The sequence below is a fragment of the Tachyglossus aculeatus genome, chromosome 10 (assembly GCF_015852505.1).
Source record: "Tachyglossus aculeatus isolate mTacAcu1 chromosome 10, mTacAcu1.pri, whole genome shotgun sequence".
Taxonomy (NCBI): domain Eukaryota; kingdom Metazoa; phylum Chordata; class Mammalia; order Monotremata; family Tachyglossidae; genus Tachyglossus; species Tachyglossus aculeatus.
Window position 1 is genome coordinate 4,562,240 of NC_052075.1, and position 26,725 is coordinate 4,588,964.

Here is a 26,725-nt window from a genome sequence, read left to right on the forward strand (position 1 = left end):
GGGGAGAAGACCTTGGGTTCAAAGGTGGCACACAACCATGAGTCCCTTAAGGAGAGAACCATATTAGGCCCCAGAAAAGTCAGTCAGGCCCCCTTTTCTGGCTCTTTGCCAATGAACGTTGCTCGGATGGCATTAGAGAATTACGTCTTAATAATAATAATGATGATGATGGTATTTGTTAAGTGTTTACTATGTGTCAAGCACTTTCCTAAGCACAGGGGTAGATACAAGATACTTCTAGCTGGGTTGGACGCAGTCCCTGTCCCACATGGGGCTCGCGGTTTTAATCCCCATTTTCCAGATGAGGTAACTGAGGCCCAGAGCAGTGAAGTGACATGCCCAGGTCACACAGCAGGCCAGTGGCGGAGCCGGGATTAGAACCCATGACCTGATTCCCGGGCCCGGGCTTTAGCTGCATCTCGCCACTAGCAGCGTGGCTCAGCACGGACTGGGAGTCAGAAGACCTGGGTTCTAATCCCAGTTTTTCCACCTGCCAGCTGACACCTTGGGCAAGCCGTTTATTTTCTCAGTGCCTCAGTTTTCTCTCTCTAAAATGGGGATTAATTTCCTCTAAACTTTGAGCCCCATGTGGGACAGGTTAATCGTATTATCCATTGATTATATTAAACTTATTGCTAATATTATTAGCTGATGTTATTAGTAGGACATCGCTTGAATTGTTTTTGCAGATTTATACACGATATGTGTACGTACAGTCTTCTAGACCGTAAGCTCGTTGTGGGCAGGGAATGTGTCTGTTTACTGTTGTATTGTGCACTCCCAAGCACTTAGTACAGTGCTCTGCACACAGTAAACGCTCAGTAAGTACGATTGACTGACGTACTCCGCAGAAGAATGAAAGATAGGTAATAAAAACAAATACATGTCCCCTCTAGACTGTAAACTCATTGTGGGCAGGGAGCGTGTCTTACCAACTCTGTTACGTTGTTACATTGTATTTCCAAGTGCTTAGTACAGTGCTTTTCACCCAGTAAGTGCTCAGTAAATACAATTGATCGATTGATTGCTAAGGAGGTGCTGTTGGGATGACGTGACTTCAAGGATTAATTGGGAAAGACTCCCTAGAGGAAGTGGGATTTTAGAAAGACTTTGAAGATGAGTGGAGCTGTAGTCTGATGAATCTAAGCGCTTATCATCATCATCATCATCATCATCAATCGTATTTACTGAGCGCTTACTATGTGCAGGGCACTGTACTAAGCGCTTGGGAAGTACAAATTGGCAACATATAGAGACAGTCCCTACCCAACAGTGGGCTCACAGTCTAGACGGGGGAGACAGAGAACAAAACCAAACATACTAACAAAATAAAATAAATAGAATAGATATGTACAAGTAAAATAAATAAATAAATAGAGTAATAAATACTCTGCACCCAGTAACCACTCAGTAATCCCATTGATTGGTTGAATTGATTGGTTTAGGGATAAAGGAGTTTCAGGCCAGGGGAGCTGCTTCCGTACGTGAAGGGTTCGAGGAGGGAGGGATGAGACTGTGAGCCCACTGTTGGGTAGGGACTGTCTCTATATGTTGCCAATTTGTACTTCCCAAGCGCTTAGTACAGTGCTCTGCACATAGTAAGCGCTCAATAAATACGATTGATGATGATGATGATGATGAGAGAGTTGGGTGCAGTAAGGAAGTGATGTGGGGAAGACCAAAGAGGGTGAATTGAGGAGTAGGGAGTTACAGGAGCCAAGATATATGATAAAGAGAATCGGTAGAGGCGCGTAAACTCACTGCATTCAGGGAACCTGTCCAACAACTCTTATATTGTACTCTCCCAAAGCGCTTAGTACAGTGCTCCCTGCACACAATAAAACGCCCAATAAATGCCATTGATTAATTGGTTTTGCTTAATGCGGAAGATTCGTTTTAGGAACAGCTCGGTGTGCAAAACCTAGGCTCCCGACGTATTTCTACGAGGGCAACTGTGAATCTGATGGGGATCAATCAATCAATCAGTCATATTTATTGAGCGCTTACTGTGTGCAGAGCACTGTACTAAGCGCTTGGGAAGTACAAGTTGGCAACATATAGAGGCGGTCCCTACCCAGCAGTGGGCTCACAGTCTAAAAGGGGGAGACAGAGAACAAAACCAAATACACTAACAAAATAAAATAAACAGAATAGATATATACAAGCAAAATAAATAAATAAATAAATAAATAGAGTAATAAATATGTACAAATAAGGACTTGATAAGGGATAAGGACTTGAAAAAGAAATCGATTAGACTCTAACCTGGAAAAACTCAATTTGTCAATCAGGCTGAGTACGTTTTCAATCCGCTGGCGGTGAAATTTTATTTTGTTAGTACGTTTGGTTTTGTTCTCTGTCTCCCCCTTTTAGACCGTGAGCCCACTGTTGGGTAGGGACCGTCTCTATATGTTGCCAACTTGTACTTCCCAAGCGCTTAGTACAGTGCTCTGCACATAGTAAGCGCTCAATAAAGACGATTGATGATGATGATGATGATGATGAAATCCACTGTTGTCCCGGAAGGGCCTGGCTCTGGAGGTGACACTGCTCTCACCGAAAGCTCCCGGCTTTTCTGTCGATGCTGTGCGTTCGACCCCAAAGGGGAGTTTTTATTCCCCCGTCTTTGTGTCTGACCTTTCTCTCGTCCCCTCCCCTTCCTTAGATGTCCGGGGTTGAGTTAACATCCGTATATTCTTCCTAGAGCTCAGCCCGGATTTGTTTTTTTCCTAAATGGTATTTGTTAAGAGGTTACTATTGACCAAGCACTGTTCTAAGCACAAGGCCCTGCTGAGAGCTCACCTCCTCCAGGAGGCCTTCCCAGGCTGAGCCCCTTCCTTCCTCTCCCCCTCCTCCCCCTCTCCATCCCCCACATCTTACCTCCTTCCCTTCCCCACAGCACCTGTATATATGGATATATGTTTGTACATATTTATTACTCTATTTATTTATTTATTTTACTTGTACATATCTATCCTATTTATTTTATTTTGTTAGTATGTTTGGTTTTGTTCTCGGTCTCCCCGTTTTAGACTGTGAGCCCACTGTTGGGTAGGGACTGTCTCTATATGTTGCCAATTTGTACTTCCCAAGCGCTTAGTACAGTGCTCTGCACATAGTAAGCGCTCAATAAATACGATTGATGATGATGATGATGATGGGGCAGGTACAAGTTAATAGTCGAACCCAGTCCCTGTCCCGCTTGGGAGAATGGGTGTTTAATCCCCATTTTGCAGTTGACGATGGTATTTGATGATATTGACACCTGTCTACTTGTTCTGTTTTGTTGTCTGTCTCCCCCTTCTAGACAGTGAGTCCGTTGTTGGGTAGGGACCGTCTCCATATGTTGCCAAATTGTAATAATAACAATAATAATGATAATGATGGCATTTATTAAGCGCTTACTATGTGCAAAGCATTGTTCTAAGCGCTGGGGAGGTTACAAGGTGATCTTCTAGACTGTGAGCCCACTGTTGGGTAGGGACCGTCTCTGTATGTTGCCAACTTGTACTTCCCAAGCGCTTAGTACAGTGCTCTGCACGCAGTAAGCGCTCAATAAATACGATTGAATGAATGAATGAAAAGGTTGTCCCACGGGGGGGGCTCACAGTCTTAATCCCCATTTTCCAGATGAGGGAACTGAGGCCCAGAGAAGTGAAGTGACTTGCCCAAAGTCACCCAGCTGACAATTGGCAGAGCCAGGATTTGAACCCATGACCTCTGACTCCACAGCCCGGGCTCTTTCCTCTGAGCCACGCTGCTTCTTGTACTTTCCAAGTGATTAGTACAGTGCTCTGCACGCGGTAAGCGCTCAATAATTACAGTTGAATGAATGAGGAAACTGAGGCCCGGAGAAGTGAAGCGACTTACCCAAGGTCACACAGCAAGCAGTTGGCAATTGGGAAGCAGCATGGCGCAGTGGCTAGAGCCCGGGCCTGGGAATCTGAAGGTCATAGGTTCTAATCCCGGCTCTACCACTCGTCTGAGCAAGTTACTTAACTTCACTGTGCCTCAGTTACCTCATCTGTAAAATGGGGATTAAGACTGTGAGCCCCATATAGGACAGGGACTGTGTCCAACCCTATTTTGTTGTATCCCCCCACGCCAGGGCTTAGTACAGAGCCTGGCACATAGTAAGCGCTTAGCAAATTCTATAATAATAATAATAGCTACTATTATTAAGCGCTTAGCTAATTCCGCAATAATAATAACAAGAATAGCTATTATTATCATTATTATTATTAATTGGGAGAACTAGGATTAGAACCCAGGTCCTTCTGATTCCCAGGCTCGTGCTCTTTCCACTAGGCCACGCTGCTTCTGTCCTTGGCACATTGATTATATTGATTGGGAATTCCCTCAGCCTGAGTGCTTCCCGAGGCTGCCGTGATGTGCTTCCGTGGCTTTGTAGCCTGATCGATGGGGAAATTTTCGCTCTCCTCATCGGTCTTCATCCTTGTAGCTGCTGGAGGGTGGCGGCTGCGCAGTGCCTTGGTCTTAGAGAAGGGACAAGGCTCGGAGGCCTGAAAATAGCTAGCGATTTTTCCCAATTGGAAATCCACCACTTGAAATCTGTTGTTCTGCCAAGGAGCCATCTCTCCGACCCAGCCCCGAGGAGGTGAAATTAACCTATCTTGTGATGAGAGCCCCGTTAATAATAATAATAATAATAATAATAATAATAATAATAATAATTCTGGTATTTATTAAGCACTTACTATGTGCCAAGCACTGTTCTAAGCACTGTGTTAGATACAAACTAATCAGATTGGTCATAGTCCCTTTCCCACATGGGGCTCGCAGCCTAGTGGCTCAATGGAAAGAGCCCGGGCTTGGGAGTCAGAGGTCATGGGTTCAAGTCCCGGCTCTGCCAGTTGTCAGCTGTGTGACTTTGGGCAAGTCACTTCCCTTCTCTGGGCCTCAGTGACCTCATCTGTAAAATGGGGATGAAGACTGTGAGCCCCATGTGGGACAACCTGATCGCCTTGTATCTTCCCCAGCGCTTAGAACGGCGCTTTGCACATAGTAAGCGCTTAACAAATGCCGTTATTATTATCATTAAACCTCATTTTACAGGGGAGGTAACTGAGGCACAGAGAAGTTAAGTGGCTTGCCCAAGGTCACACAGCAGACAAGTGGCGGAGCCGGGATTAGAACCCACGCCTTCTGACTCCCAAGCCCATGCTCTTTCCACTAAGCCAAGCTTCTTAAGTGAGAGAAAGCCGAGATAATAACGAATGGGGTATTTGTTAGGCACTTACTATGTGCCAAGCGCTTAGCAGTGTCGGGCAGTCAGATTTATTGAGCGCTTATTGTGTGCAGAGCACTGTACTAAGCTCTCGGGCGAGTTTAATAAAACAGTATAACAGGCACATTCCCTGCCCAGAGTGAGCTTACAGTCTAGAGGGGGAGACAGACATAAATAGAAATAAATAAAATGAACATGGAAGGGAGGATGAATACAGGGAGCAAGTCAGGGTGATGCGGAAGGGAGGGGGAGAAGAGGAAAGGAGGGCTGAGTCAGGGAAGGCCTCTTGGAGGAGATGGGCCTTTGATAAGGCTTTGAGGGTGGGGAGAGTAATTGTAATAGTACAATGCCAGGCACTGTACTAAGTGCTTAACAAATACTGTAAAAAAAAAGCACTGTACTAAGCTCTAGAGTAGTTATGAGGTAATCAGTTCCCTCATCAGTAGTGAGGAGAGGTAGAAGGGGGCAAGGCGGTGGAGTACTTTAAAGCCAATGGAGAGGAGGTTTTGTCTGATACGGAGGTGGATGGGCAAACACCAGAGATTTTTGAGGAGCAGGGTGACGTGTCCCGATTGTTTTTGTAGAAGAATGACCTGGACTTCAGAGTGAGGCATGGACCGGAGTGGGGAGAGACAGGATGCTGGGAGGGCAGCACGGAGGCTGATGCAGTCATCCAGGCGGGTAGGAAGAGGGATTGGATGAACGTGGCAGCAGTTTGGATGGGGAGGAAAGGGCGGATTTTAGCGGCGTTGTAAAGGTGGGACCGACAGGATCGAATACGTGGGTTGAGTGAGAGAGAGGAGACAAGCATAACGCCAAGGTTACGGACTTGCGAGACGGCGGGGCCATCTACAGTGATGGAAAAGTCGGGGGGAGGTAAGGGTGCGGGTGGGAAGATGAGGAGCTCTGTTTTGGACATATTTAGTTTGAGGTGGACGGCCAAGTGGAGACATCTTGAAGGCAGGAGGAGATGTGAGACTGGAGAGAGGGAGAGACATCAGAGCCGGAGATGTCGGTTTGGGTCCGGGAAGGCCTCTTGGAGGAGATGTGCCTTCAACGAGGCTTTGAAGTCGGGGGAGAGCAGTTGTTTGTCGGATATGAAAAGGGAGGGCTCTCCGGGCCAGAGGAAGGATGGGGCGAGATAGATGAGATGGAGGGACGGTGAGTAGGTTGGCATTAGAGGAGCGAAGTGCGTGGGCTGGGTTGTAATGCCTGTCTCCTCTCTAGTACACTCCTTGTGGGCAGGGATCGGGCTTGCCCTCTCTGTTTGTACTTTCCCAAGCGCTCAGTACAGTGCTCTGCACGTGGTAACATATATTCAGCTGAAGGATACATATTTGCTAATATGTTTTGTTTTGTTGACTGTCTCCCCCTTCTAGACTGTGAGCCCGCTGTTGTGTAGGGACCGTCTCTATATGTTGCCAGCTTGTAATTCCCAAGCGCTTAGTACAGTGCTCTGCACACAGTAAGCGCTCAATAAATATGATTGAATGAACGAATATTCAGCTTTAAGTTCTTGCAGGAGATCAGAATATGAAGAAATCTCCACTGAGGGCTGCTTAAACAGCTTTGCCCCCACAATCCCATGTCTTTCCATTCATTCATTCATGCATTCATTCATTCATTCATTCATGTTTATTGAGGTCTTACTGTGTGCAGAGTGGGAAGCAGCATGGCTCAGTGGAAAGAGCACGGGCTTGGGAGTCAGAGGTCATGGGTTCTAATCCTGGATCTGCTGCTCATCAGCTGTGTGAACTTGGGCAAGTCACTTCACTTCTCTGGGCCTCAGTTCTCTCTTCTGTAAAATGGGGATTAATAATAATAATAATAATGATAATAATGATGGCATTTATTAAGCGCTTACTATGTGCAGAGCACTGTTCTAAGCGCTGGGGGGGATACAAGGTGGTCAAGTTGTCCCACGTTGGGGCTCACAGTCTTAACCCCCATTTTACAGATGAGGTAACTGAGGCTCAGAGAAGTTAAGTGACTTGCCCAGGGTCACACAGCAGACATGTGGTGGAGCCAGGATTCGAACCCATGACCTCTGACTCCAAAGCCCGTGCTCTTTCCACTGAGCCATGCTGCTTCTCTAATTAAGATTAGAGATAATCTTAATCAATTAATTAATCTCTAATTAAGATTAAGATAAAATTAATCTAATTAAGATTAAGATTGTGAGCCCCACGTGGGACAACCTGATTACCTTGTATCCCCCAAGAGCTTAGAACAGTGCTTTGCACATAGTAAGCACTTAACAAATACCATCATCATCAGAGCACTGTACTGAGCGCTTGGAAGAGGACAGTAGGACAACAAACAGACACACTCATGTGATCCTAAATCCTAAAAGATACAGGAGCATTGAGTTGAACCAGATGTGAGGTTGGGAATTTGAGGCTGTCAGCATATAATCTCTCATTTTGATTCCCAATTTTGGGAGGTATAGAACGACAGGAAGCAGTGTGGCCCAGTGGAAAGAGCACAGGCTTGGGAACCAGAGGTTGTGGGTTCTAATCCCAACTCAGCCACTTGTCAGCTGTGTGACTTTGGGCAAGTCACTTCACTTCTCCGGGCCTCAGTTTCCTCAACGGATAAATGGGAATTAAATGATGATGATGATGGCATTTGTTAAGCGATTACCATGTGCAAAGCACTGTTCTAAGGGCTGGGGAGGGATACAAGGTGATCAGGTTGTCCCACGTGGGGCTCACAGTCCCCATTTTACAGATGAGGTAATTGAGGCACAGAAAAGTGAAGTGACTTGCCCAAAGTCACACAGCTGACAAGTGGCAGAGTCGGGATTAGAACCCACGACCTCTGGCTCCCAAGCCTGTGCTCTTTCCACTGAGCCACGCTGCTTCTTTTAGCCATATCGCCCTCCTACTTAGACTGCGAGCCCCATGCCGGACGGAGACTGTGTCCAACCCGATTAGCTTCTACCTACCCAAGCACTTAGAACAGTGTTAGACAAATAACAAATACGATAAAACAACAAAAAAATCAATAAAATGAAAAAGACAAAGGTCCCAACGTGACCACAGTCACGGCAGCAGCTGCTGGCTTGCGCTTTCTCACTGAGCTGGAGAAGCGGGGGCTGACGGGAATCCTGGTCATCATCAATCGTATTTATTGAGCGCTTACTGTGTGCAGAGCACTGTACTAAGCGCTTGGGAAGTACAAATTGGCGACATATAGAGACAGTCCCTACCCAACAGTGGGCTCACAGTCCCCTCATCTGTAAAATGGGGATTAAGACTTGAGCCCCAGGTGGGACAGGGACCTTGTCCAACCTGATATAGTGAATCGACCCCAGCGCTTAGAACCGTGCCAGACACACAGTAAATGCTTCAATATCATTCACTCATTCATTCAATCGTATTTATTGAGCGCTTACTGTGTGCAGAGCACTGTACTAAGCGCTTGGGAAGTACAAGTTGGCAACATATAGAGACGGTCCCTACCCAACAGTGGGCTCCCAGTCTAGAAGGGGGAGACAGAGAACAAAACATATTAACAAAATAAAATAAATAGAATAAATGTGTACAAATAAAATAAATAAATAGTTCCCTCATCTGTAAAATGGGGACGAAGACTGTGAGCCCCACGTGGGATAATCTGACTTCCTTGTACCTAGCCCAGTGCTTAGAACAATGCTTGGCACATAGTAAGCGTTTAACAAATACCAACATTATTATTATTATTATTATCAGAAGTTTGTATCGAGAGCCTACCGTGCGCCGTGAATTGCACCAAGGGCTTGGAGGGTTACAGTCAAATTAGAAGTGATCATCATCATCATCATCAATCGTATTTATTGAGCGCTTACTATGTGCAGCGCACTGTACTAAGCGCTTGGGAAGTACAAATTGGCAACATATAGAGACGGTCCCTACCCAACAGTGGGCTCCCAGTCTAGAAGGGGGAGACAGAGAACAAAACATATTAACAAAATAAAATAAATAGAATAAATGTGTACAAATAAAATAAATAAATAGTTCCCTCATCTGTAAAATGGGGACGAAGACTGTGAGCCCCACGTGGGATAATCTGACTTCCTTGTATCTAGCCCAGTGCTTAGAACAGTGCTTGGCACATAGTAAGCGCTTAACAAATACCAACGTTATTATTATTATTATTATCAGAAGTTTTTTTCGAGTGCCAACCGTGTGCCGTGAATTGCACCAAGGGCTTGGAGGGTTACAGTCAAATTAGAAGTGATCATCATCATCATCAGTCGTATTTATTGAGCACTTACTATGTGCAGAGCACTGTACTAAGCGCTTGGGAAGTACAAATTGGCAACATAAAGAGACAGTCCCTACCCAACGGTGGGCTCACAGTCTAAAAGATCATCCCTGCCCTCAAGGAGTTTATAATCTGCCAGTGAAGACAAGTAGCCATAAATAGATGGATGTACAGTAGTTAAAACGGCCTAAAGAGAATCAGGCATCGGGCCTGGGCGAAATCGTGCCCACTCAGCCTCCCGATTCTATTCCGTCTTTGTTTGATTTCTGTGGGAATGTGTATTGTGGGGTTGAGGGGGCGGGGAGGAGGTAGAGGATTGTTTGCTGTAGACTGATACTTGCTTTCTCTTCTCGCCCATCACACGGGGACAGGCGAGCCTGGGCCGGGGCAGATTTTTCCAGGCGCATGGTATTTTATTATTATTACTATTATTATCGTGGCATTTATTAAGCACTCACTATGTGCAAAACCCTGTTCTAAGCGCCGGGGAGGTTACAAGGTGATCAGGTTGTCCCACGTAGGGCTCACAGTCTTAATCCCCATTTTCCAGATGAGATAACTGAAGCACAGAGAAGTTAATTGACAATTGGCGGAGCTGGGATTTGAACCCATGACCTCTGACTCCAAAGCCCGGGCTCTTTCCACGGTGCCACGCTGCTTCTCTAATTTTATTGGGCTGAGCATTTTTGTTGCTGCTTTGTTTAATTTGCTAAGTGCATACCATGTGCCAGGCTCTGTTCTAAGTGCTGGGGTAGATACAAGGTAATCGGGTTGGACGCAGTCCCTGCCCCACATGGGGCTCACCGACTTAATTCCCATTATCCAGATGAGGAAACTGAGGCCCAGACAAGCGAAGCAACTTGCCCGGGGTCAAACAGCAGAAAAATGGCAGAGCCGGAATTCGAATCCAGGTCCTTTTAACTCCCAGGCCTGGGCTCCGACCTTTTATATATTTGTACAGATTCATTACTCTATTTTACTTGTACATATTTACTATTCTATTAATTTTGTTGATGATGGGCATATAGCTATAATTCTATTTGTTCTGACGATTTTGACACCTGTCCACATGTTTCTGTTGTCTGTCTCCCCCTTCCAGACTGTGAGCCGGTTGTTAGGTAGGGACCGTCTCTATATGTTGCCGACTTGTACTCTCCCAAGCGCTTAGTACAGTGCTCTGCGCACAGTACGCTCTCAATAAGTACGATTGAATGACTGAATTAGGCCCCACCGCCTCGCTCCCGTTTGGGTGCAGGCCCGGCCCCTGGGCTCAGTTGGACGTATTTCTGCAGAAGAATTTGTCAGGCTGCGCTTGGCCTATCAATCAGTCGTCTTTATAATAATAATAACGATGATGATGGTATTTGTTAAGCGCTTACTATGTGCAAAACACTGTTGTAAGCGCTGGGAAGCGAGAAGTTACTGGGTGCTGAGCACTATACTGAGTGTTTGGGAGAGTTCACTATAACATCACAATACCAGACACATTATTTTATTTGTACGTATCTATCCTATTTATTTTATTTTGTTAGTATGTTTGGTTTTGTTCTCTGTCTCCCCCTTTTAGACTGTGAGCCCACTGTTGGGTAGGGACTGTCTCTATATGTTGCCAATTTGTACTTCCCAAGCGCTTAGTACAGTGCTCTGCACATAGTAAGTGCTCAATAAATACGATTGATTGATTGATTGATTGATTGATTGATTGATTCCCTGTCCCCAGAGAGCATCCAGCCCTTCCCTCGAGTTTCCCAGAGGCAGACAGGCCTCCAGCATTGGGAAAGCCAGTGAGAGCAACTGAGCTACTTAGCCCTACTGAGAGCTCACCTCCTCCAGGAGGCCTTCCCAGACTGAGCCCCCTCCTTCCTCTCCCCCTCTCCATCCCCCCCTTACCTCCTTCCCCTCCCCACAGCACCTGTATATATAATGTATATATGTTTGTACGGATTTATTACTCTGTTCATTTTATTTGTACATATTTATTCTATTTATTTTATTTGGTTAATATGTTTTGTTGTCCGTCTCCCCCTTCTAGACTGTGAGCCCGCCGTTGGGTAGGGACCGTCTCTCTATGTTGCCAACTTGGACTTCCCAAGCGCTTAGTACAGTGCTGTGCACACAGTAAGCGCTCAATAAATACGATTGATTGATTGATTCGTACAGTGCTGTGCACACAGTAAGTGCTCAATAAATACGATTGATTGATTGATTGATTCGTACAGTGCTCTGCACACAGTAAGCGCTGAATAAATACGATTGATTGATTGATTCGTACAGTGCTGTGCACACAGTAAGCGCTCAATAAATATGATTGATTGATTGATTGATTCGTACAGTGCTGTGCACACAGTAAGCGCTCAATAAATACGATTGATTGATTGATTGATTCGTACAGTGCTCTGCACACAGTAAGCGCTGAATAAATACGATTGATTGATTGATTCGTACAGTGCTGTGCACACAGTAAGCGCTCAATAAATACGATTGATTGATTGATTCGTACAGTGCTGTGCACACAGTAAGCGCTCAATAAATACGATTGATTGATTGATTGATTCGTACAGTGCTCTGCACACAGTAAGCGCTCAATAAATACGATTGATTGATTGATTCGTACAGTGCTGTGCACACAGTAAGCGCTCAATAAATACGATTGATTGATTGATTCGTACAGTGCTGTGCACACAGTAAGCGCTCAATAAATACGATTGATTGATTGATTGATTCGTACAGTGCTCTGCACACAGTAAGTGCTCAATAAATACGATTGATTGATTGATTCGTACAGTGCTGTGCACACAGTAAGCGCTCAATAAATACGATTGATTGATTGATTGATTCGTACAGTGCTGTGCACACAGTAAGCGCTCAATAAATACGATTGAATGAATGAAAGCCCGAGCGGCCAAGGACTGGTGGGCCTCCTCAAGCGTTCAGAGCAGCGGGCGTTCATTAAATAGCACCCCCAGCCCCACGGGCCCGTTTGGCTACCCGGGCTTTGGAGTCAGAGGTCATGGGTTCAAATCCTGACTCCGCCACTTGTCAGCTGTGTGATTTGGGGCAAGTCACTTCACTTCTCTAGGCCTCAGTTCGCTCCTCTGGAAAATGGGGATGAAGGCCGTGCAACCCCCGGTGGGACAACCTTTTTAGACTGTGAGCCCACTGTTGGGTAGGGACCGTCTCTATATGTTGCCAATTTGTACTTCCCAAGCGCTTAGTACAGTGCTCTGCACATAGTAAGCGCTCAATAAATACGATTGATGATGATGATGACAACCTGATCACTTTGTATCCTCCCCAGCGCTTAGAACGTGCTTTGCACGTAGTAAGCGCTTAACAAATGTCGTCATTATCATTATTATTATTATTTTATTACTGCTACCCTGAGGGGGCTGACGGTCGCTGGCCTTTCTCGCAACCAACTGGGTGCCCCCCTTGGCTGAGAAATCCCGCCCCCCGCGCGTGCGCGCACCCCTCCGCCCCCGCTCCCCCGCTCCCCGCGCGTGCGCACACACACCCCTGCCCCCCTCCCCCCCGCCCCGGCCGCGCCTCTCCGGGGTGGGAGTGCGCACGCGCGCTCCGGGGCCCCTGTCAATCATCAGCAATCGTATTGATTGAGCGCTTACTGTGTGCAGAGCACTGTACTAAGCGCTTGGGAAGTACAAGTTGGCAACATAGAGAGACAGTCCCTACCCAACAGTGGGCTCACAGTCAATCCTCTCGCCACCTCCTCCCTCCCTCCCTTCCTCCCTTTCTCACTCCTCCTCTCTCCTCCTCCTCTTCCCTCCCTGCCCTCTTCTCCTTCCCTTTCCTCTCTCCTCCCTCCCTCTCCGTCCCTCCTCCTCACCCCCCCTTCTTCTTCTTCTCCCTCTTCCTCTGCTCTCTCTCCCCCTTTCTCCTCCTCCCCCTTCCCTCCCTCCCCCCTTCCTGTTCTTCTCATTCATTCACTCAATTGTATTTATTCATTCAATCAATCGTATTTATTGAGTGCTTACTGTGTGCAGAGCGCTGTACTAAGCGCTTGGGAAGTACAAGTCCTTCTCCCCTTCCCCCTCCCTCCCTCCCTTCTTCTACTCCCTCTTCCTCTCTCCTCCTCCCTCTCCCCTTTCTTCTCCCCTCCCTCCCTCCCCTGCCCCCGCCCTTCTCTCGCCTCCTCCTCCTCCTCCTCCTCCTCCTCCTCCTCTTCCCTCCCTCCCCCCCCCCCCCCCCCCCGGTGCTCCCGGCCCGGACAGCTCCCGCTCCTCCTCCTCCTCTCCCGGGCCCGCGCCCCCCGTGCCCCCCCCCCCCCGTGTGTGCCCCCCCCGTGTGTGCCCCCCCCCCGCCGTGTGTCCCATGGAGCCCCCCGGGGGTCTCCCGGGAAAGGCCCCGCCGTGATGGCCGGCAATCTTTGCAGCTGCCGCACGTCGACCGTGACTGGCCGGACGGACGGACGGACAGCGAGGAGGAGGAGCGGGAGGAGGAGGAGGAGGAGCGGGAGGAGCAGGAGGAGGAGCCCCGGTTGGCCCCGGCCAGCACCATGGACAGCTCAGGTAGGCCTCGGCCCCCCGGACCCCGGGCCCCCCACGGCCGGCCCGGCGTGGCCCCTCGGCCCCTCACCCTCGGCCTGGCCGGACCCCTCGCACATCGGGCCCGGCCCGGCCCGGCGTCTCCCCTCGGCCCCTCACACCCGGCCCGCCGAGGCCCCTCGGCCCCTCACACCCGGCCCGGCGTGGCCCCTCGGCCCCTCACCCTCGGCCTGGCCGGACCCCTCTCGCATCAGGCCGGTCCGGCCGGGCCCGGCCCCCCCAGACCCTGACGCTCGGCATGGCCGGGCCCCTCGGGCCCTCACACCTGGCCCGCCGAGGCCCCTCGGCCCCTCCCATCCAGCCCGGCCCCCCCCCAGCCCCTCCCACCAGGCCCGGCGAGGCCCCTCAGACCCCCACATCCGGCCCGGCCTCACCCCTGGACCCTCACACTGGGCATGGCCGGACCCCTGTCACATTGGGCCCGGTCCGGCCGGGCCCCTCGGGCCCTCACACCTGGCCCACCGAGGCCCCTCGGCCCCTCACAGCCGGCCCGGCCCCCCAGCCCCTCACCCCAGGCCCAGCGAGTCCCTCAGACCCCCACATCCAGCCCGGCGTTGCCCCTCGGCCCCTCACACTCAGCATGGCCGGGCCCCTCGGTCCCTCTCATCCGGCCCGGCCCCTGTAGCCCCTCACACCCGGCCCCGCGAGGCCCGTCGGGCCCTCACACCAGGCCCAGTGCCACCTCTCGGCCCCTCACATCCAGCCTGGCCCCTCTAGACCTTCACACTCAGCATGGCACCGCCCCTGGGACCTTCACACCCAGCCGGGCCCGAGGCCTCGGACCTCACGCTTGGCCCAGTGTGGCTCCTCAGACCCTCATTCTCGGCATGGCCGGGCCCCTCGGACCTTCACATCCGGCCCAGAGCCTCACGCCCAGCCTGGCCCGGCCCCCCAGACCCCCTCACACTCAGCCTAGCCCTGCCCTTCTCAAATCCAGCCCAGCCCCTCTAGACTCTCACACCCAGCCGGGCCCCTCGGGCCCTCACGTCCGGCCCAGCCCGGCCGCCCTAGACCCTCACACTCGGCATGGCCGGGCCCCTTTGGCCCTCACAGCCAGCCCGGCTCCTCTAGACCCTCACACTGAGCCCGGCCCGAGGCCTCAGACCCTAACACTCGGCCCGGCCCAAGGCCTCAGACCCTCACGCCCAGGCCGAGGCCTCAGACCTTCCCGCTCAGCCCAGCGCCACCCCTCAGACCCTCACATCTGGCCCAGCCCGGAGCCTCAGACCCTCACGCTCAGCCTGGCCAGGCCCCCCAGACCCTCACACTCGGCATAGCCCTGCCCCTCTCAAATCCAGCCCAGCCCCTCTAGACCCTCACATTCAGCTAGGCCCCTTGGGCCCTCATATCCAGCCAGGCCCCTCCAGACCCTCACACTCAGCATGGCCGGGCCCCTCGGGCCCTCACATCTAGCCCTGCCCGTCTAGACCCTCACACTAAGCCCAGCCCGAGGCCCCAGACCCTCACGCTCAGCCCAGCCCGGCCCCTTGGACCCTCATATCCAGCCTGGGGCCTCAGAGACCCTCGTATGCAGCCCACTCTGGCCCCCCCAGACTCTCACGCTCGGCCCGGCCCGGGGCCTCAGACCCTCACCCCTAGCCTGGCCTGGGGAAGGGGCGGTCCAACCTTTGGGTGTGGCCTGGACCGTCCCTGTATGTTGCCAACTTGTGCTTCCCAAGCGCTTAGTACAGCGCTCTGCACACAGTAAGCGCTCAATAAATATTATTGAATGGAATGGGAGAGATATCCAATACCAGCTCCTTCTCTTCTCTGATTTCTCCGGCACCACCGGCCTGGAAGCACCTCTGGAACCTCACCCAGGTGAACAGGGTACTCTCCCAAGGGCTTAGTAAAATGCCCTGCAGTAGTTTCTAATGAGCATTTAGTAGGTGCAGAGCCCTGTACTGAGCGCATGGGAGAGGACAGTATAACAGCACTAGCAGACGTGTTCCTACAGAAGCGCTCAATAAATACCATTGATGGAAGCGTCTGGCGGGAAAGGGATGAGGCAGTTGCTTCTCCTTCTCGTCATTTCCAAGAGGACAGGACGTGTTTGTGTGGGGGGAGTGGGCGGCAGGGGTAAGAGCGTTGACTGACTTTGCAGCCTCCCTCTTGAACTGTTTGGTATTCATTCATTCAATCGTATTTATTGAGTGCCTACAGTGTGCAGAGCACTGTACTAAGCACTTGGGAAGTACAAGTTGGCAACATATAGAGACAGTCCCTACCCAACAGTGGGTTCATTGTCGTATTTATTGAGTTCTTACAGTGTGCAGAGCACTGTACTAAGCGCTTGGGAAGTACAAGTTATTGCATTGTCGTTGTCGTTCTTTTTCTGGGGAACGCTGGGACCCGCTGCCGAATCCGAACTCTCCCTTCACTGAGCGTTTCCGACTCCTGGGCGGAATGGAGGTCTCTCACGGAGCTCCATGGCTCCCAAACTGTGTTTGAAGTTGTTGGGCACCCTCCGCTTTTCCCTCTCTTTGTGTTGCATGCTGAACTTTTATTTATTTTTTAGGCTTAACTGTCAGAGACTCAGATGATTTTGTAGACAAATGGCTCATGCGGTTGGCGTTCTTTCAAGTCACAGTGGGGCATTGCACTGGTGTCTATCGCATTTAACCCCACGCAGTGCGAATAGCCCGTTGACTAGGAAGTTGTTATTTTTCTTCCTCCCGCTTTGAAAGTCGGGGTAGGTCGCAATAGAAGGCTTCATCTTTGACCTGGGGTACATTCAGTCTCAGGACTCCAAGGGAAGGATTATTGAGCGTGATGCTTTGGCCGCAGCAAAGCGTTCCTGAATTTAATCTAGACACTCCAATCAATCAGTGGGATTTATTGAAGCATTCAGTTCTGTAATGGTATTTGTTAAGCGCTTACTATGTGCCAGACGCTGTACTAAGTGCGGTGGTAGATGCAAAATAATAAGGTGGGACCGAGTCCATGTCCCACATGGGGCTCCCTGTCTTAATCCCTGTTTTACAGATGAGGTAACTGAGGCCCAGAGAAGTGAAGTGACTTGCCCAAGGTCACTCAGTGGACAAGCGGCGAAGCCGAAATTAGAACCCAGGACCTTTTGGCTCCCAGGCCCGTGCTCTATCCACCAGGCCGTGCTGCTTCGGTTTGTTTTGTGGAAAGCACTGTACTGAGCGCTTGGGAGAGTACAGTACAGTTGGTAGATAGTCTCCTGCCTTCGAAGAGCTTACAGGGTAGCAGGGTTGAGGGAGGCTTTAAAATATAGGTAAAAGGGAAACAACCAAGCAGAAGGATACAGAACAGGGTCTACATAGCCTAGTGGGTAGGCCTGGGAGTCTGAGGGACCCGAGTTCTAATCCCGGCTCTGCCACTTGTCTAGTGTGTGGCCCTGGGCAAGTCACTTAATTTCTCTAGGACTCAGTTCCCTCCCCTGTAAAATGGGGACGAAGACTGTGAGCCCCATGTGGGGAAGGGACTGTGTCCAAGCCAATTTGCTTGTATCCACCCTGGCACTTAGTACAGTGCTGGCACATAGTAAGTGCTTAACAATTAATAATAATAATGGCACTTATTAAGCGCTACTGTACACATAGTAGGCCTTCCCAGACTGAGACCCCTCCTTCCTCTCCCCCTCCCCATCCCCCCGCCCTACCTCCTTCCCCTCCCCACAGCACCTGTATATATGTTTGTACGGATTTATTACACTATTTATTTTACTTGTACATATTTACTATTCTATTGATTTTATTTTGTTAATATGTTTTGTTTCGTTCTCTGTCTCCCCCTTCTAGACTGTGAGCCCGTTGTTGGGTAGGGACCGTCTCTACATGTTGCCAACTTGTACTTCCCAAGGGCTTAGTACAGTGCTGTGCACACAGTAAGCGCTCAATAAATACGACTGAATGAATTGAACGAATGAATATTTACTATTTATTTTATTTTGTTAATCATCATCATCATCATCATCAATCGTATTTATTGAGCGCTTACTATGTGCAGAGCACTGTACTAAGCGCTTGGGAAGTACAAATTGGCAACATATAGAGACAGTCCCTCCCCAACAGTGGGCTCACAGTCTAAAAGGGGGAGACAGAGAACAAAACCAAACATGCTAACAAAATAAAATAAAAAGAATAGATATGTACAAGTAAAATAAACAAATAAATAGAGTAATAAATATGTACAAACATATATACATATATACAGGTTAATATGTTTTGTTTTGTTGTCTGTCTCCCCCTTCTAGACTGTGAGCTCGTTGTTGGGTAGGGACCGTCTCTAGATGTTGCCAACTTGTACTTCCCGAGAGCTTAGTACAGTGCTCTGCACACAGTAAGCGCTCAATAAATACGATTGAATGAATGAATGAATATGTGCAAAGCACTGTTCTAAGCGCTGGAGCTCTGTTCTAAGCTCTGCGTGCAGTGCTCCTCACACAGTAAGCGCTCAGTAAATATGATTGAATGAACAGATACCACGATTGCTATTATTACTTATGTAAGTGCTATAGGGGCAGGATCCAGTTCATGGGTGAGGTAGTGGGGAGGGAAAATTAGTTAGCGGATGAGAGTTTAACCAGGGAAGGCTTCTTGGTAGAGATGTGATTTTAGTAGGGCTTTGAAGATGGCGAGAGTCTTAGCCTATCAGATATGTAGTGGGAGGGAGGTCCAGGCAAGATGAAGGGTGTGAGCGAGGGATGCTCATTAAGTTGGTAAAAGAAGGACAGAGTACAATAATAATAATAATGTTGGCATTTGTTAAGCACTTACTATGTGCAAAGCACTGTTCTAAGCACTTGGGGGGATACAAAGTGATCAGGTTGTCCCACGTGGGGCTCACAGTCTTAATCCCCATTTTACAGATGAGGTAACTGAGGCTCAGAGAAGTGAAGTGACTTGGCCAAGGTCACACAGCAGACATGGGGCGGAGCCGGGACTTGAACCCATGACCTCTGACTCCAAAGCCCGGGCTCTTTCCACTGAGCCACGCTGCTTCTCTGTAGTGGGCTGGGTTTTAGGAGAACCTGGATCTCCTGTATCTCTGGCCGGATTGTACTTGTTGGGTAGGGACCGTCTCTATACGTTGCCAACTTGTACTTCCCAAGCGCTTAGTACAGTGCTCTGCCCATAGTAAGCACTCAATAAATACAATTGAGTGGATGAATGAAAGAATGAGAAGTGGACTGAGGTTAAGGAAAGGGGAGGGAGTGAGAGTGAGGAACGGGGAGTACAGGTTGCGTGCCTTGACTCCGAGGATGAGAGGATTCTCTCGGATGAGGTGGAAAGAGCCCGGGCTTGGGAGTCAGAGGTTGTGGGTTCTAATCCCGGCTCCACCGCCTGTCACCCGTGTGACTTCGGGCAAGTCACTTAACTTCTCTGTGCCTCAGTTGCCTCATCTGTAAAATGGAGATTAAGACTGTGAGCCCCACGGGGGACAACCTGATCACCTTGTAACCCTCCCCAGCGATTAGAACAGTGCTTCACACGTAGTAAGCGCTTAACAAATGCCGTTATTATTATTGGAGGCACTCGAAGAGTTGGGAGACGTGCGCAGAACTAGACTGTGGGAAAATGATCCGGGCAGCAAAGTGAAGTCCGGACTGCCCAGTCGGTTATTTCAATCAACTTATAAATTCCACACGTTACGACGGTCTCTTGAAAAGCCTTTCCAAAGTGGTGGAAAATACTAGCCACTACGAAGCCCGACGTGTCCCTCGGTTTGCTGCTTCCACAGACTATAACGGTCTCTTGAAAACCCTTAAAAGAGTGGGGGAAAGTACTAGCTAAAACAGCAGTGACTGTTCCTGTGAGGTTCTATTTTGGAAGTGAATTTTAACCTTGAAAGCTTTCTTTTGTTCCTTTTTTTTTTTGAGTTGTTGAGTTCTTTTTCTGTGCCAGGCACTGCACTGAGCTCTGGGGTAGATGCACGCCAATCGGGTTGGAAAAAGTCCATGTCCCACAGGGGGTTCACGGTCTTAATTCCCATTTTACCGATGAGGGAACTGAGGCCCAGAGAAGTGAAGTGACAGGCCCAAGGTCACACAACGAGCAAATGGGGGGGGCAGGGTTAGGACCAAGTCCTTCTGACTCCCAAGCCTGTGCTCTATCCACTAGGCCACACTGCTTCTCATTGAGTAGAAGGGAGACGAGAACCACACGTGCAGGGCATCACCATCATCCAAGGACTCACACGTTTCTATGATAACATTCAAGATGATTTATTTCTAGTTTGCTGGGAGTCGTCGACGGTCTTTTCAGCCTCCTGGCTGTTTGCTGGGCTCATTTCTGATCTTCGGAAATTTGTTTTTGTTTTCTGTTTTTTGTTTTTCTTCTCAAGATGCCCAGATGTTGGCAAAAGAATGAGGGAAGTCTATGCCGGCTTTCATTCCTGTGCCTGTTTTCCATCTACTTGGGGTTATCGGTCGTATTGCTCTGTCTTATTAATAATGGTGGCATTTGTTAAGAGCTTACTATGTGCCAAGCACGGTTCTAAGCGCTGGGGTAGATGCAAGGTAATCAGGTTGTCCCCCTTGGGGCTCACAGCCTTAATCCCCATTTTAGAGATGAGGTCACTGAGGCGCAGAGAAGTTAAGTGACTTACCCAAAGTCACACAGCCGTCAAGTGGCAGAGTCGGGATTGGAACCCACGACCTCTGACTCCCAAGCCTGTGCTCTTTCTGCTAAGCCACGCTGCTTCTCAGTTTCTTAGTTTCTTGATATTAGGATTTGGAGAATGGATTGGACAGAGTTGGCTGTTTAGGAGGGAAAGGATGGATAATTTTGAAACAAGTTTGGTGTGGAGAATAAATTGACTTAAGAAGGCCTGCATAACAACAACAATAATAGCAATAATAGTAGTAATGATAATAATGATATTAAGCTCTTATTGGCCAGGTAGACTCTTTTTATGTTAAATTTGATGACACCATCTCTCTCTCTCTCTCTCTCTCTCTCTCTCTCTCTCTCTGGAGAATACAGAAACGTCCACCGGTCTTTTCTGAGGAGGGATGTGATAGGAAATCGTCATAACTATTGAGTCTTATTGTCATTTGTAGGACTATTTGCTGTTGAATTTTGTGGTTCCGAAGAGTAGTTCAGTTTGTTTAGGTAAAAATCGAAGCTCAAATCCTTCACTGAAACTTAATACAAAGTTTACTTCATCCAAATTCATTTTGTTAAAAAAAAAAACAACCCACCCCAAAACCATGCTGATGTGATATATATCTGCCCCAAAGTACCCTACTAGCTTTGATTGTTTTTGAATTTAGAATTGAAAGTTAGGTCTCAATGATTAAGTTAAGATCACTTTCATTTTCTCCGGTTCATAAAACAGTTCTCCAGGGAGTTGTTCGGAAAGAAGTTAGAATTTGAGGGCTGCAAATAAGGGCAGTAAGTTAATAGTCATGTAACTTGGCAATTGGTAGAGTTGTTTCAATCGATCAGTCCGTATTTATTGATCACTTAACTGTGTGTCGAGCACTGTGCCTAGCACTTGGGAGAGTATAGTAGGATGAAGTTGGTGGAAACGTTCCCTGTTCACAACGGAAAAACAGTCTGGAGGACATAGTCCTTTTCCCACTTGGAGCTCCCACTCTTAATCCCCATTTTACAGTTGAGGAAACTGAAGCACAGAGAAGTGAAGTGACTTGCCCAGGGTCACACAGCAGACATGTGGCAGAGCTGGTATCACCGTTGATGATGATGATGTGTTGAAGGGGAAAGGGTTGAAAACGGCTCACCGTCTCCTGAGTGGAGCGAAGCTCCATTCTGTCTGTCTGTTCGCTATCTGTAAGTGGAAATGGAAATTTCCGCCTTCGCCCAGTTGGGTTTTCCAGTGACAGTGTCCGCATTCCGGGTCTCCCAAATTCAGTCGCATTCAATCATATTTAGTGAGCGCTTACGTTTTTTTTTTTAATGGCAATTTATTAAGTGCTTACTATGTGCAAAGCACTGTTCTAAGCACTGGGGAGGTTACAAGGTGATCAGGTTGTCCCGGGGGTGCTCACAGTCTTCATCCCCATTTTACAGATGAGGTAACTGAGGCCCAGAGAAGTTAAGTGACTTGCCCAAAGTCACATAGCTGACACTTGGCAGAGCCGGGATTTGAACCCATGCCCTCTGACTCCAAAACCCGGCCTCTTTCCACTGAGCCACACTGCTTCTCAAAGCACTGTGCTAAGCGCTTGGGAGAGTACACTATAACATCAGACACATTCCCTGCCCACAGCGAGCTCCCAAATTGCTCAGGGCTGCGTTTTGGCAAGAACCCCGAGTGGAAGCGCCAGGTGGGCAGGGAGCGCACATCTACCAACTCTGTTGCGTTGGACTTTCCCAAGCGCTTAGTACAGTGCTCGGCCCATGGTGAGCGCTCAATAAATAGCACCGACTGATTGAGAACCCTGCTGCGGACCTCCCCACCCCGCCGGGCCCGGGTCGGGCTTCACAGGCGTAGCGAGTCGTCTTCAGACGCCCGCGTGATCGGCCCAGTGCTCCCCGTGTCTCGCGAGCGTCCCAGCCAAGACGGGGAGCCCCCGCCTAAACATCCGGATTTGAAAAGTCAATCAATCAATCAATCAATCAATCGTATTTATTGAGCGCTTACTATGTGCAGATCACTGTACTAAGCGCTTGGGAAGTACAAATTGGCAACACATAGAGACAGTCCCTACCCAACAGTGGGCTCACAGTCTAAAAGGGGGAGACAGAGAACAGAACCAAACATACCAACAAAATAAAATAAATAGGATAGAAATGTACAAGTAAAATAAATAAATAAATAAATAGAGTAATAAATACGTACAACCGTATATACATATATACAGGTGCTGTGGGGAAGGGAAGGAGGTAAGATGGGGGGATGGAGAGGGGGACGAGGGGGAGAGGAAGGAAGGGGCTCAGTGTGGGAAGGCCTCCTGGAGGAGGTGAGCTCTCAGCAGGGCCTTGAAGGGAGGAAGAGAGCTAGCTTGGCGGAGGGGCAGAGGGATTGGGGGCATTCCAGGCCCGGGGGATGACGTGGGCCGGGGGTCGACGGCGGGACAGGCGAGAACGAGGTACAGTGAGGAGATTAGCGGTGGAGGAGCGGAGTCGAACTCCAGCCATGATTCCTTGCCCAAATCCTGTCTGTCTGTAGTGCGGCCTCCCTGTGACACCGGCCTCATTGTCGGGAAGCAACCGGGAGGCAGCGGGGCCTAGCGGATAGACCCCGGGCCTGGGAATCGGAAGCACATGGGTTCTAATCCCATGTGCTGTGTGACCTCGGGTAGGTCACTGTGCTTCTCTGGGCCTCAGGCCCCTCAGCTCTAAAATGGGGGTTAAGACTGAGCCCCACGTGGGGCAGGGAACGTGTCCAACCCGATTCACTTGTATCCACCCCAGTGCCTGACACATAGAGCTTACCAAATACCACAGTTATCATTATTATTATTGTTGAGACGCCAGTTCGTGTCTGAGGGTGGGGGCATGTGGAAGGTTGAGAAGGCTTCGGGGAACCGGTCCGTTTTGGGGGTGTTGGGTGCGACCCCCCCTCCTCCCCACCGAGCAGGTCCGAGAATCAGGAGCTGCCCGAAATTGAGCCGTGACGGCGATGAAACAGGAAATCCAGGCATGAGCCCCGGCTCCCTGGACGTTCGCTCCTGGGCCGGAGGGATTAGGGATGCTGCGGAGATTAGTTTTCTATTTCCGATATGGTGGTTCTCCTAGCCGAGGGAAGACGGCCGTTGGAGGAGGGAAGTCATGCTTTCCGGGATTTGCCCAGTCTGGGATTCCCTGGGGTTCATAAACCCCCGAGAGGGATTAGGTCAGTTTCATTGCTGAGGGAGCAGCGGTTTCTGCCAATTGTCAGCTGTGTGACTTTGGGCAAGTGTGACTTATTTTATTTTGTTGGTATGTTTGGTTTTGTTCTCTGTCTCCCCCTTTTAGACTGTGAGCCCACTGTTGGGTAGGGACTGTCTCTATGTGTTGCCAATTTGTACTTCCCAAGCGCTTAGTACAGTGCTCTGCACATAGTAAGCGCTCAATAAATACGATTGATTGATTGATATCTATCCTGTTTATTTTGTTAGTATGTTTGGTTTTGTTGTCTGTCTCCCCCTTTTAGACTGTGAGCCCACTGTTGGGTAGGGACTGTCTCTATATGTTGCCAATTTGTATTTCCCAAGCGCTTAGTACAGTGCTCTGCACATAGTAAGCGCTCAATAAATACGATTGATGATGATGATGATGACTTCACTTCTCCGTGCCTCAGTTACCCCATCTGTAAAATGGGGATTAAGACTGTGAGCCCCCCGTGGGACAACCTGATCACCTTGTAACCTCCCCAGCGCTTAGAACAGTGCTTTGCACATAGTAAGCGCTTAATAAATGCCATCATTATTATTATTATTATTATTATTCTGCGTCAGCGGTGGAGGAGGTGGCGGGGAGGAGGGGGAAGGGGACCTCAAGTTGGGTGACTCTCCTGTGAGCCATTCATTCATTCATTTAATAATAAGAAGAAGAATTCTGGTATTTGTTAAGCGCTTACTATGTGCCAAGCATTGTTCTAAGCTCTGGGTAGATACAAGGTAAATACGTTGCTCCACGTGGGGCTCACAGTCTTAATCCCCATTTTACAGATGAGGTAACTGAGACCCAGAGAAGTGAAGTGACTTGCCCAGAGTCACACAGCTGACAAGTGGCGGAGGCGGAATTAGAACCCGTGACCTGTGACTCCTAAACCCCTGCTCCTTTCCGCTGAGCCACGCTGCTTTATTCAGTTGTAATTATTGAGCCCTTACTGGGTGCAGAGCACTGCACTAAGCGCTTGGGAGAGTACAGTACAAGAATAAACAGACATGTTCCCCTCCCACAACGAGCTTACGGTCAAGAGAAGCAGCAAGACTCAGTGGAAAGAGCCCGGGCTTGGGAGTCAGAGGTCATGGGTTCAAATCCTGGCTCCGCCACTTCTCAGCTGTGTGATTTGGGGCAAGTCACTTCACTTCTCTGGGCCTCAGTTCCCTCATCTGGAAAATGGGGATTAAGACTGTGAGCCCCACGTGGGACAATCTGATCACCTTATCTCCTCCCCAGAACTTAGAATAGTGCTTTGCACGTTGTAAGCGCTTAACAAATGCCATCATTACTAAGAGTCAATCAATCAATCAATCGTATTTATTGAGCACTTACTGTGTGCAGAGCACTGTACTAAGCGCTTGGAAAGTACAAGTTGGCAACATATAGAGATGGTCCCTACCCAACAGTGGGCTCACAGTCTATAAGGGGGAGTCAGCGGGCCTGGGGCCCACTCCTCTGCCTCCGCTCTGCCTCCGCTCCTCCGCCGCTGATCTCCTCACCGTACCTCGTTCTCGCCTGTCCCGCCATCGACCCCCGGCCCCCGTCCTCCCCCGGGCCTAGAATGCCCCCAATCCCTCTGCCCATCCGCCAAGCTCGCTCTCTTCCTCCCTTCAAGGCCCTGCTGAGAGCTCACCTCCTCCAGGAGGCCTTCCCAGACTGAGCCCCTTCCTTCCTCTCCCTCTCGTCTCCCTCTCCATCCCCCCCATCTTACCTTCTTCCCTTCCCCACAGCACCTGTATATAGATATATGTTAGTACATATTTATTACTCTATTTATTTATCTTACTTGTACATATCTATTCTATTTATTTTATTTTGTTAGTATGTTTGGTTTTGTCTCCCCGTTTTAGACTGTGAGCCCACTGTTGGGTAGGGACTGTCTCTATATGTTGCCAACTTGTACTTCCCAAGCGCTTAGTCCAGTGCTCTGCACACAGTAAGCACTCAATAAATACGATTGATGATGATGATGATGATGATGGGGCAGTCGGGGATGTAGTAGACGCTTCCTTTTTGGCCTTGACTCCCTCTCACACCTCTTCCATCCCTGCCTCCTTGCTCCTGTCCTCCCCTCAGCCCCCCGCACGTGGTGGAGCTGGGATCGATAGACACCAGACATGAGAGTCAGAAGGATTGGGGTTATTGCCATTATTACTGCGGCAATACTTATTATTAAGCGCTTAGTACAGTGCTCTGCACATAGTAAGCGCTCAATAAATACGATTGATTGATTGATTGATTAGTACAGTGCTCTGCACACAGTAAGCGCTCAATAAATACGATTGAATGAGTGAATGAAGGACAGGGACTGTGTCCAACCCCGATTTCCTTGTATCCACCCCTGCGCTTAGTACAGTGACTGGCACATAACGAGCGCTTAACAGATACCACAGTTATTTTTATTATTTGACTTGGATCCTGTGTCCCGAGCCTTCCTCCTCCGCCCCGCTGCAGTCCTCCCGCCCCAGCTTGATGCGTCTCATCCACGCGCACTCCGGGAGGGGAAGAGACATCTCCGCCGTGCCCAGCGCCGGTCGCCCTGGCACAATGCCCCCTCTGTCCTCTGTCCCGGTAGCCCGGGCCTGTGGAAGCCGAGCCCCCGCGGCCTCGCTCTTCCCGATCGGAGCCGGCGGGATCCACTTTGTGCCGGCGGCGTCCAGGGGTTGTGATGGAGTGCAAGTCGGGCCTAGTGGCTAGAGCCCGGGCCTGGGGCTCAAAAGGACCACCACCTGCCTGCCCCGTGACCTCGGGCAAGTCCCTTCCCTTCTCTGGGCTTCAGTTCATTCAATCATTCAATCTCTACATGTTGCCACCTTGTACTTCCCAAGCGCTTAGTACAGTGCTCTGCACACAGGAAGCGC

The 26,725-nt window shown here is 49.5% G+C and overlaps 1 protein-coding gene across 3 annotated transcripts in view; it reads left to right on the top strand.

Moving 5' to 3' along the window:
• The window catches only part of DNAJC6 (DnaJ heat shock protein family (Hsp40) member C6), a 104,308-nt gene that overhangs the window by 20,660 nt on the left and 56,923 nt on the right, over window positions 1–26,725 (top strand). The window contains exon 2 of one of the 3 annotated variants that reach the window (XM_038752378.1): window positions 13,887–14,022. The exons of the other annotated variants lie outside the window; for them this stretch is intronic. Within the exon in view, the coding sequence (XP_038608306.1) occupies window positions 14,010–14,022 (13 nt within the window). The 5' untranslated portion in view covers window positions 13,887–14,009. The remainder of the gene's footprint in view (window positions 1–13,886; window positions 14,023–26,725) is intronic. 3 annotated transcript variants of the gene reach the window in all.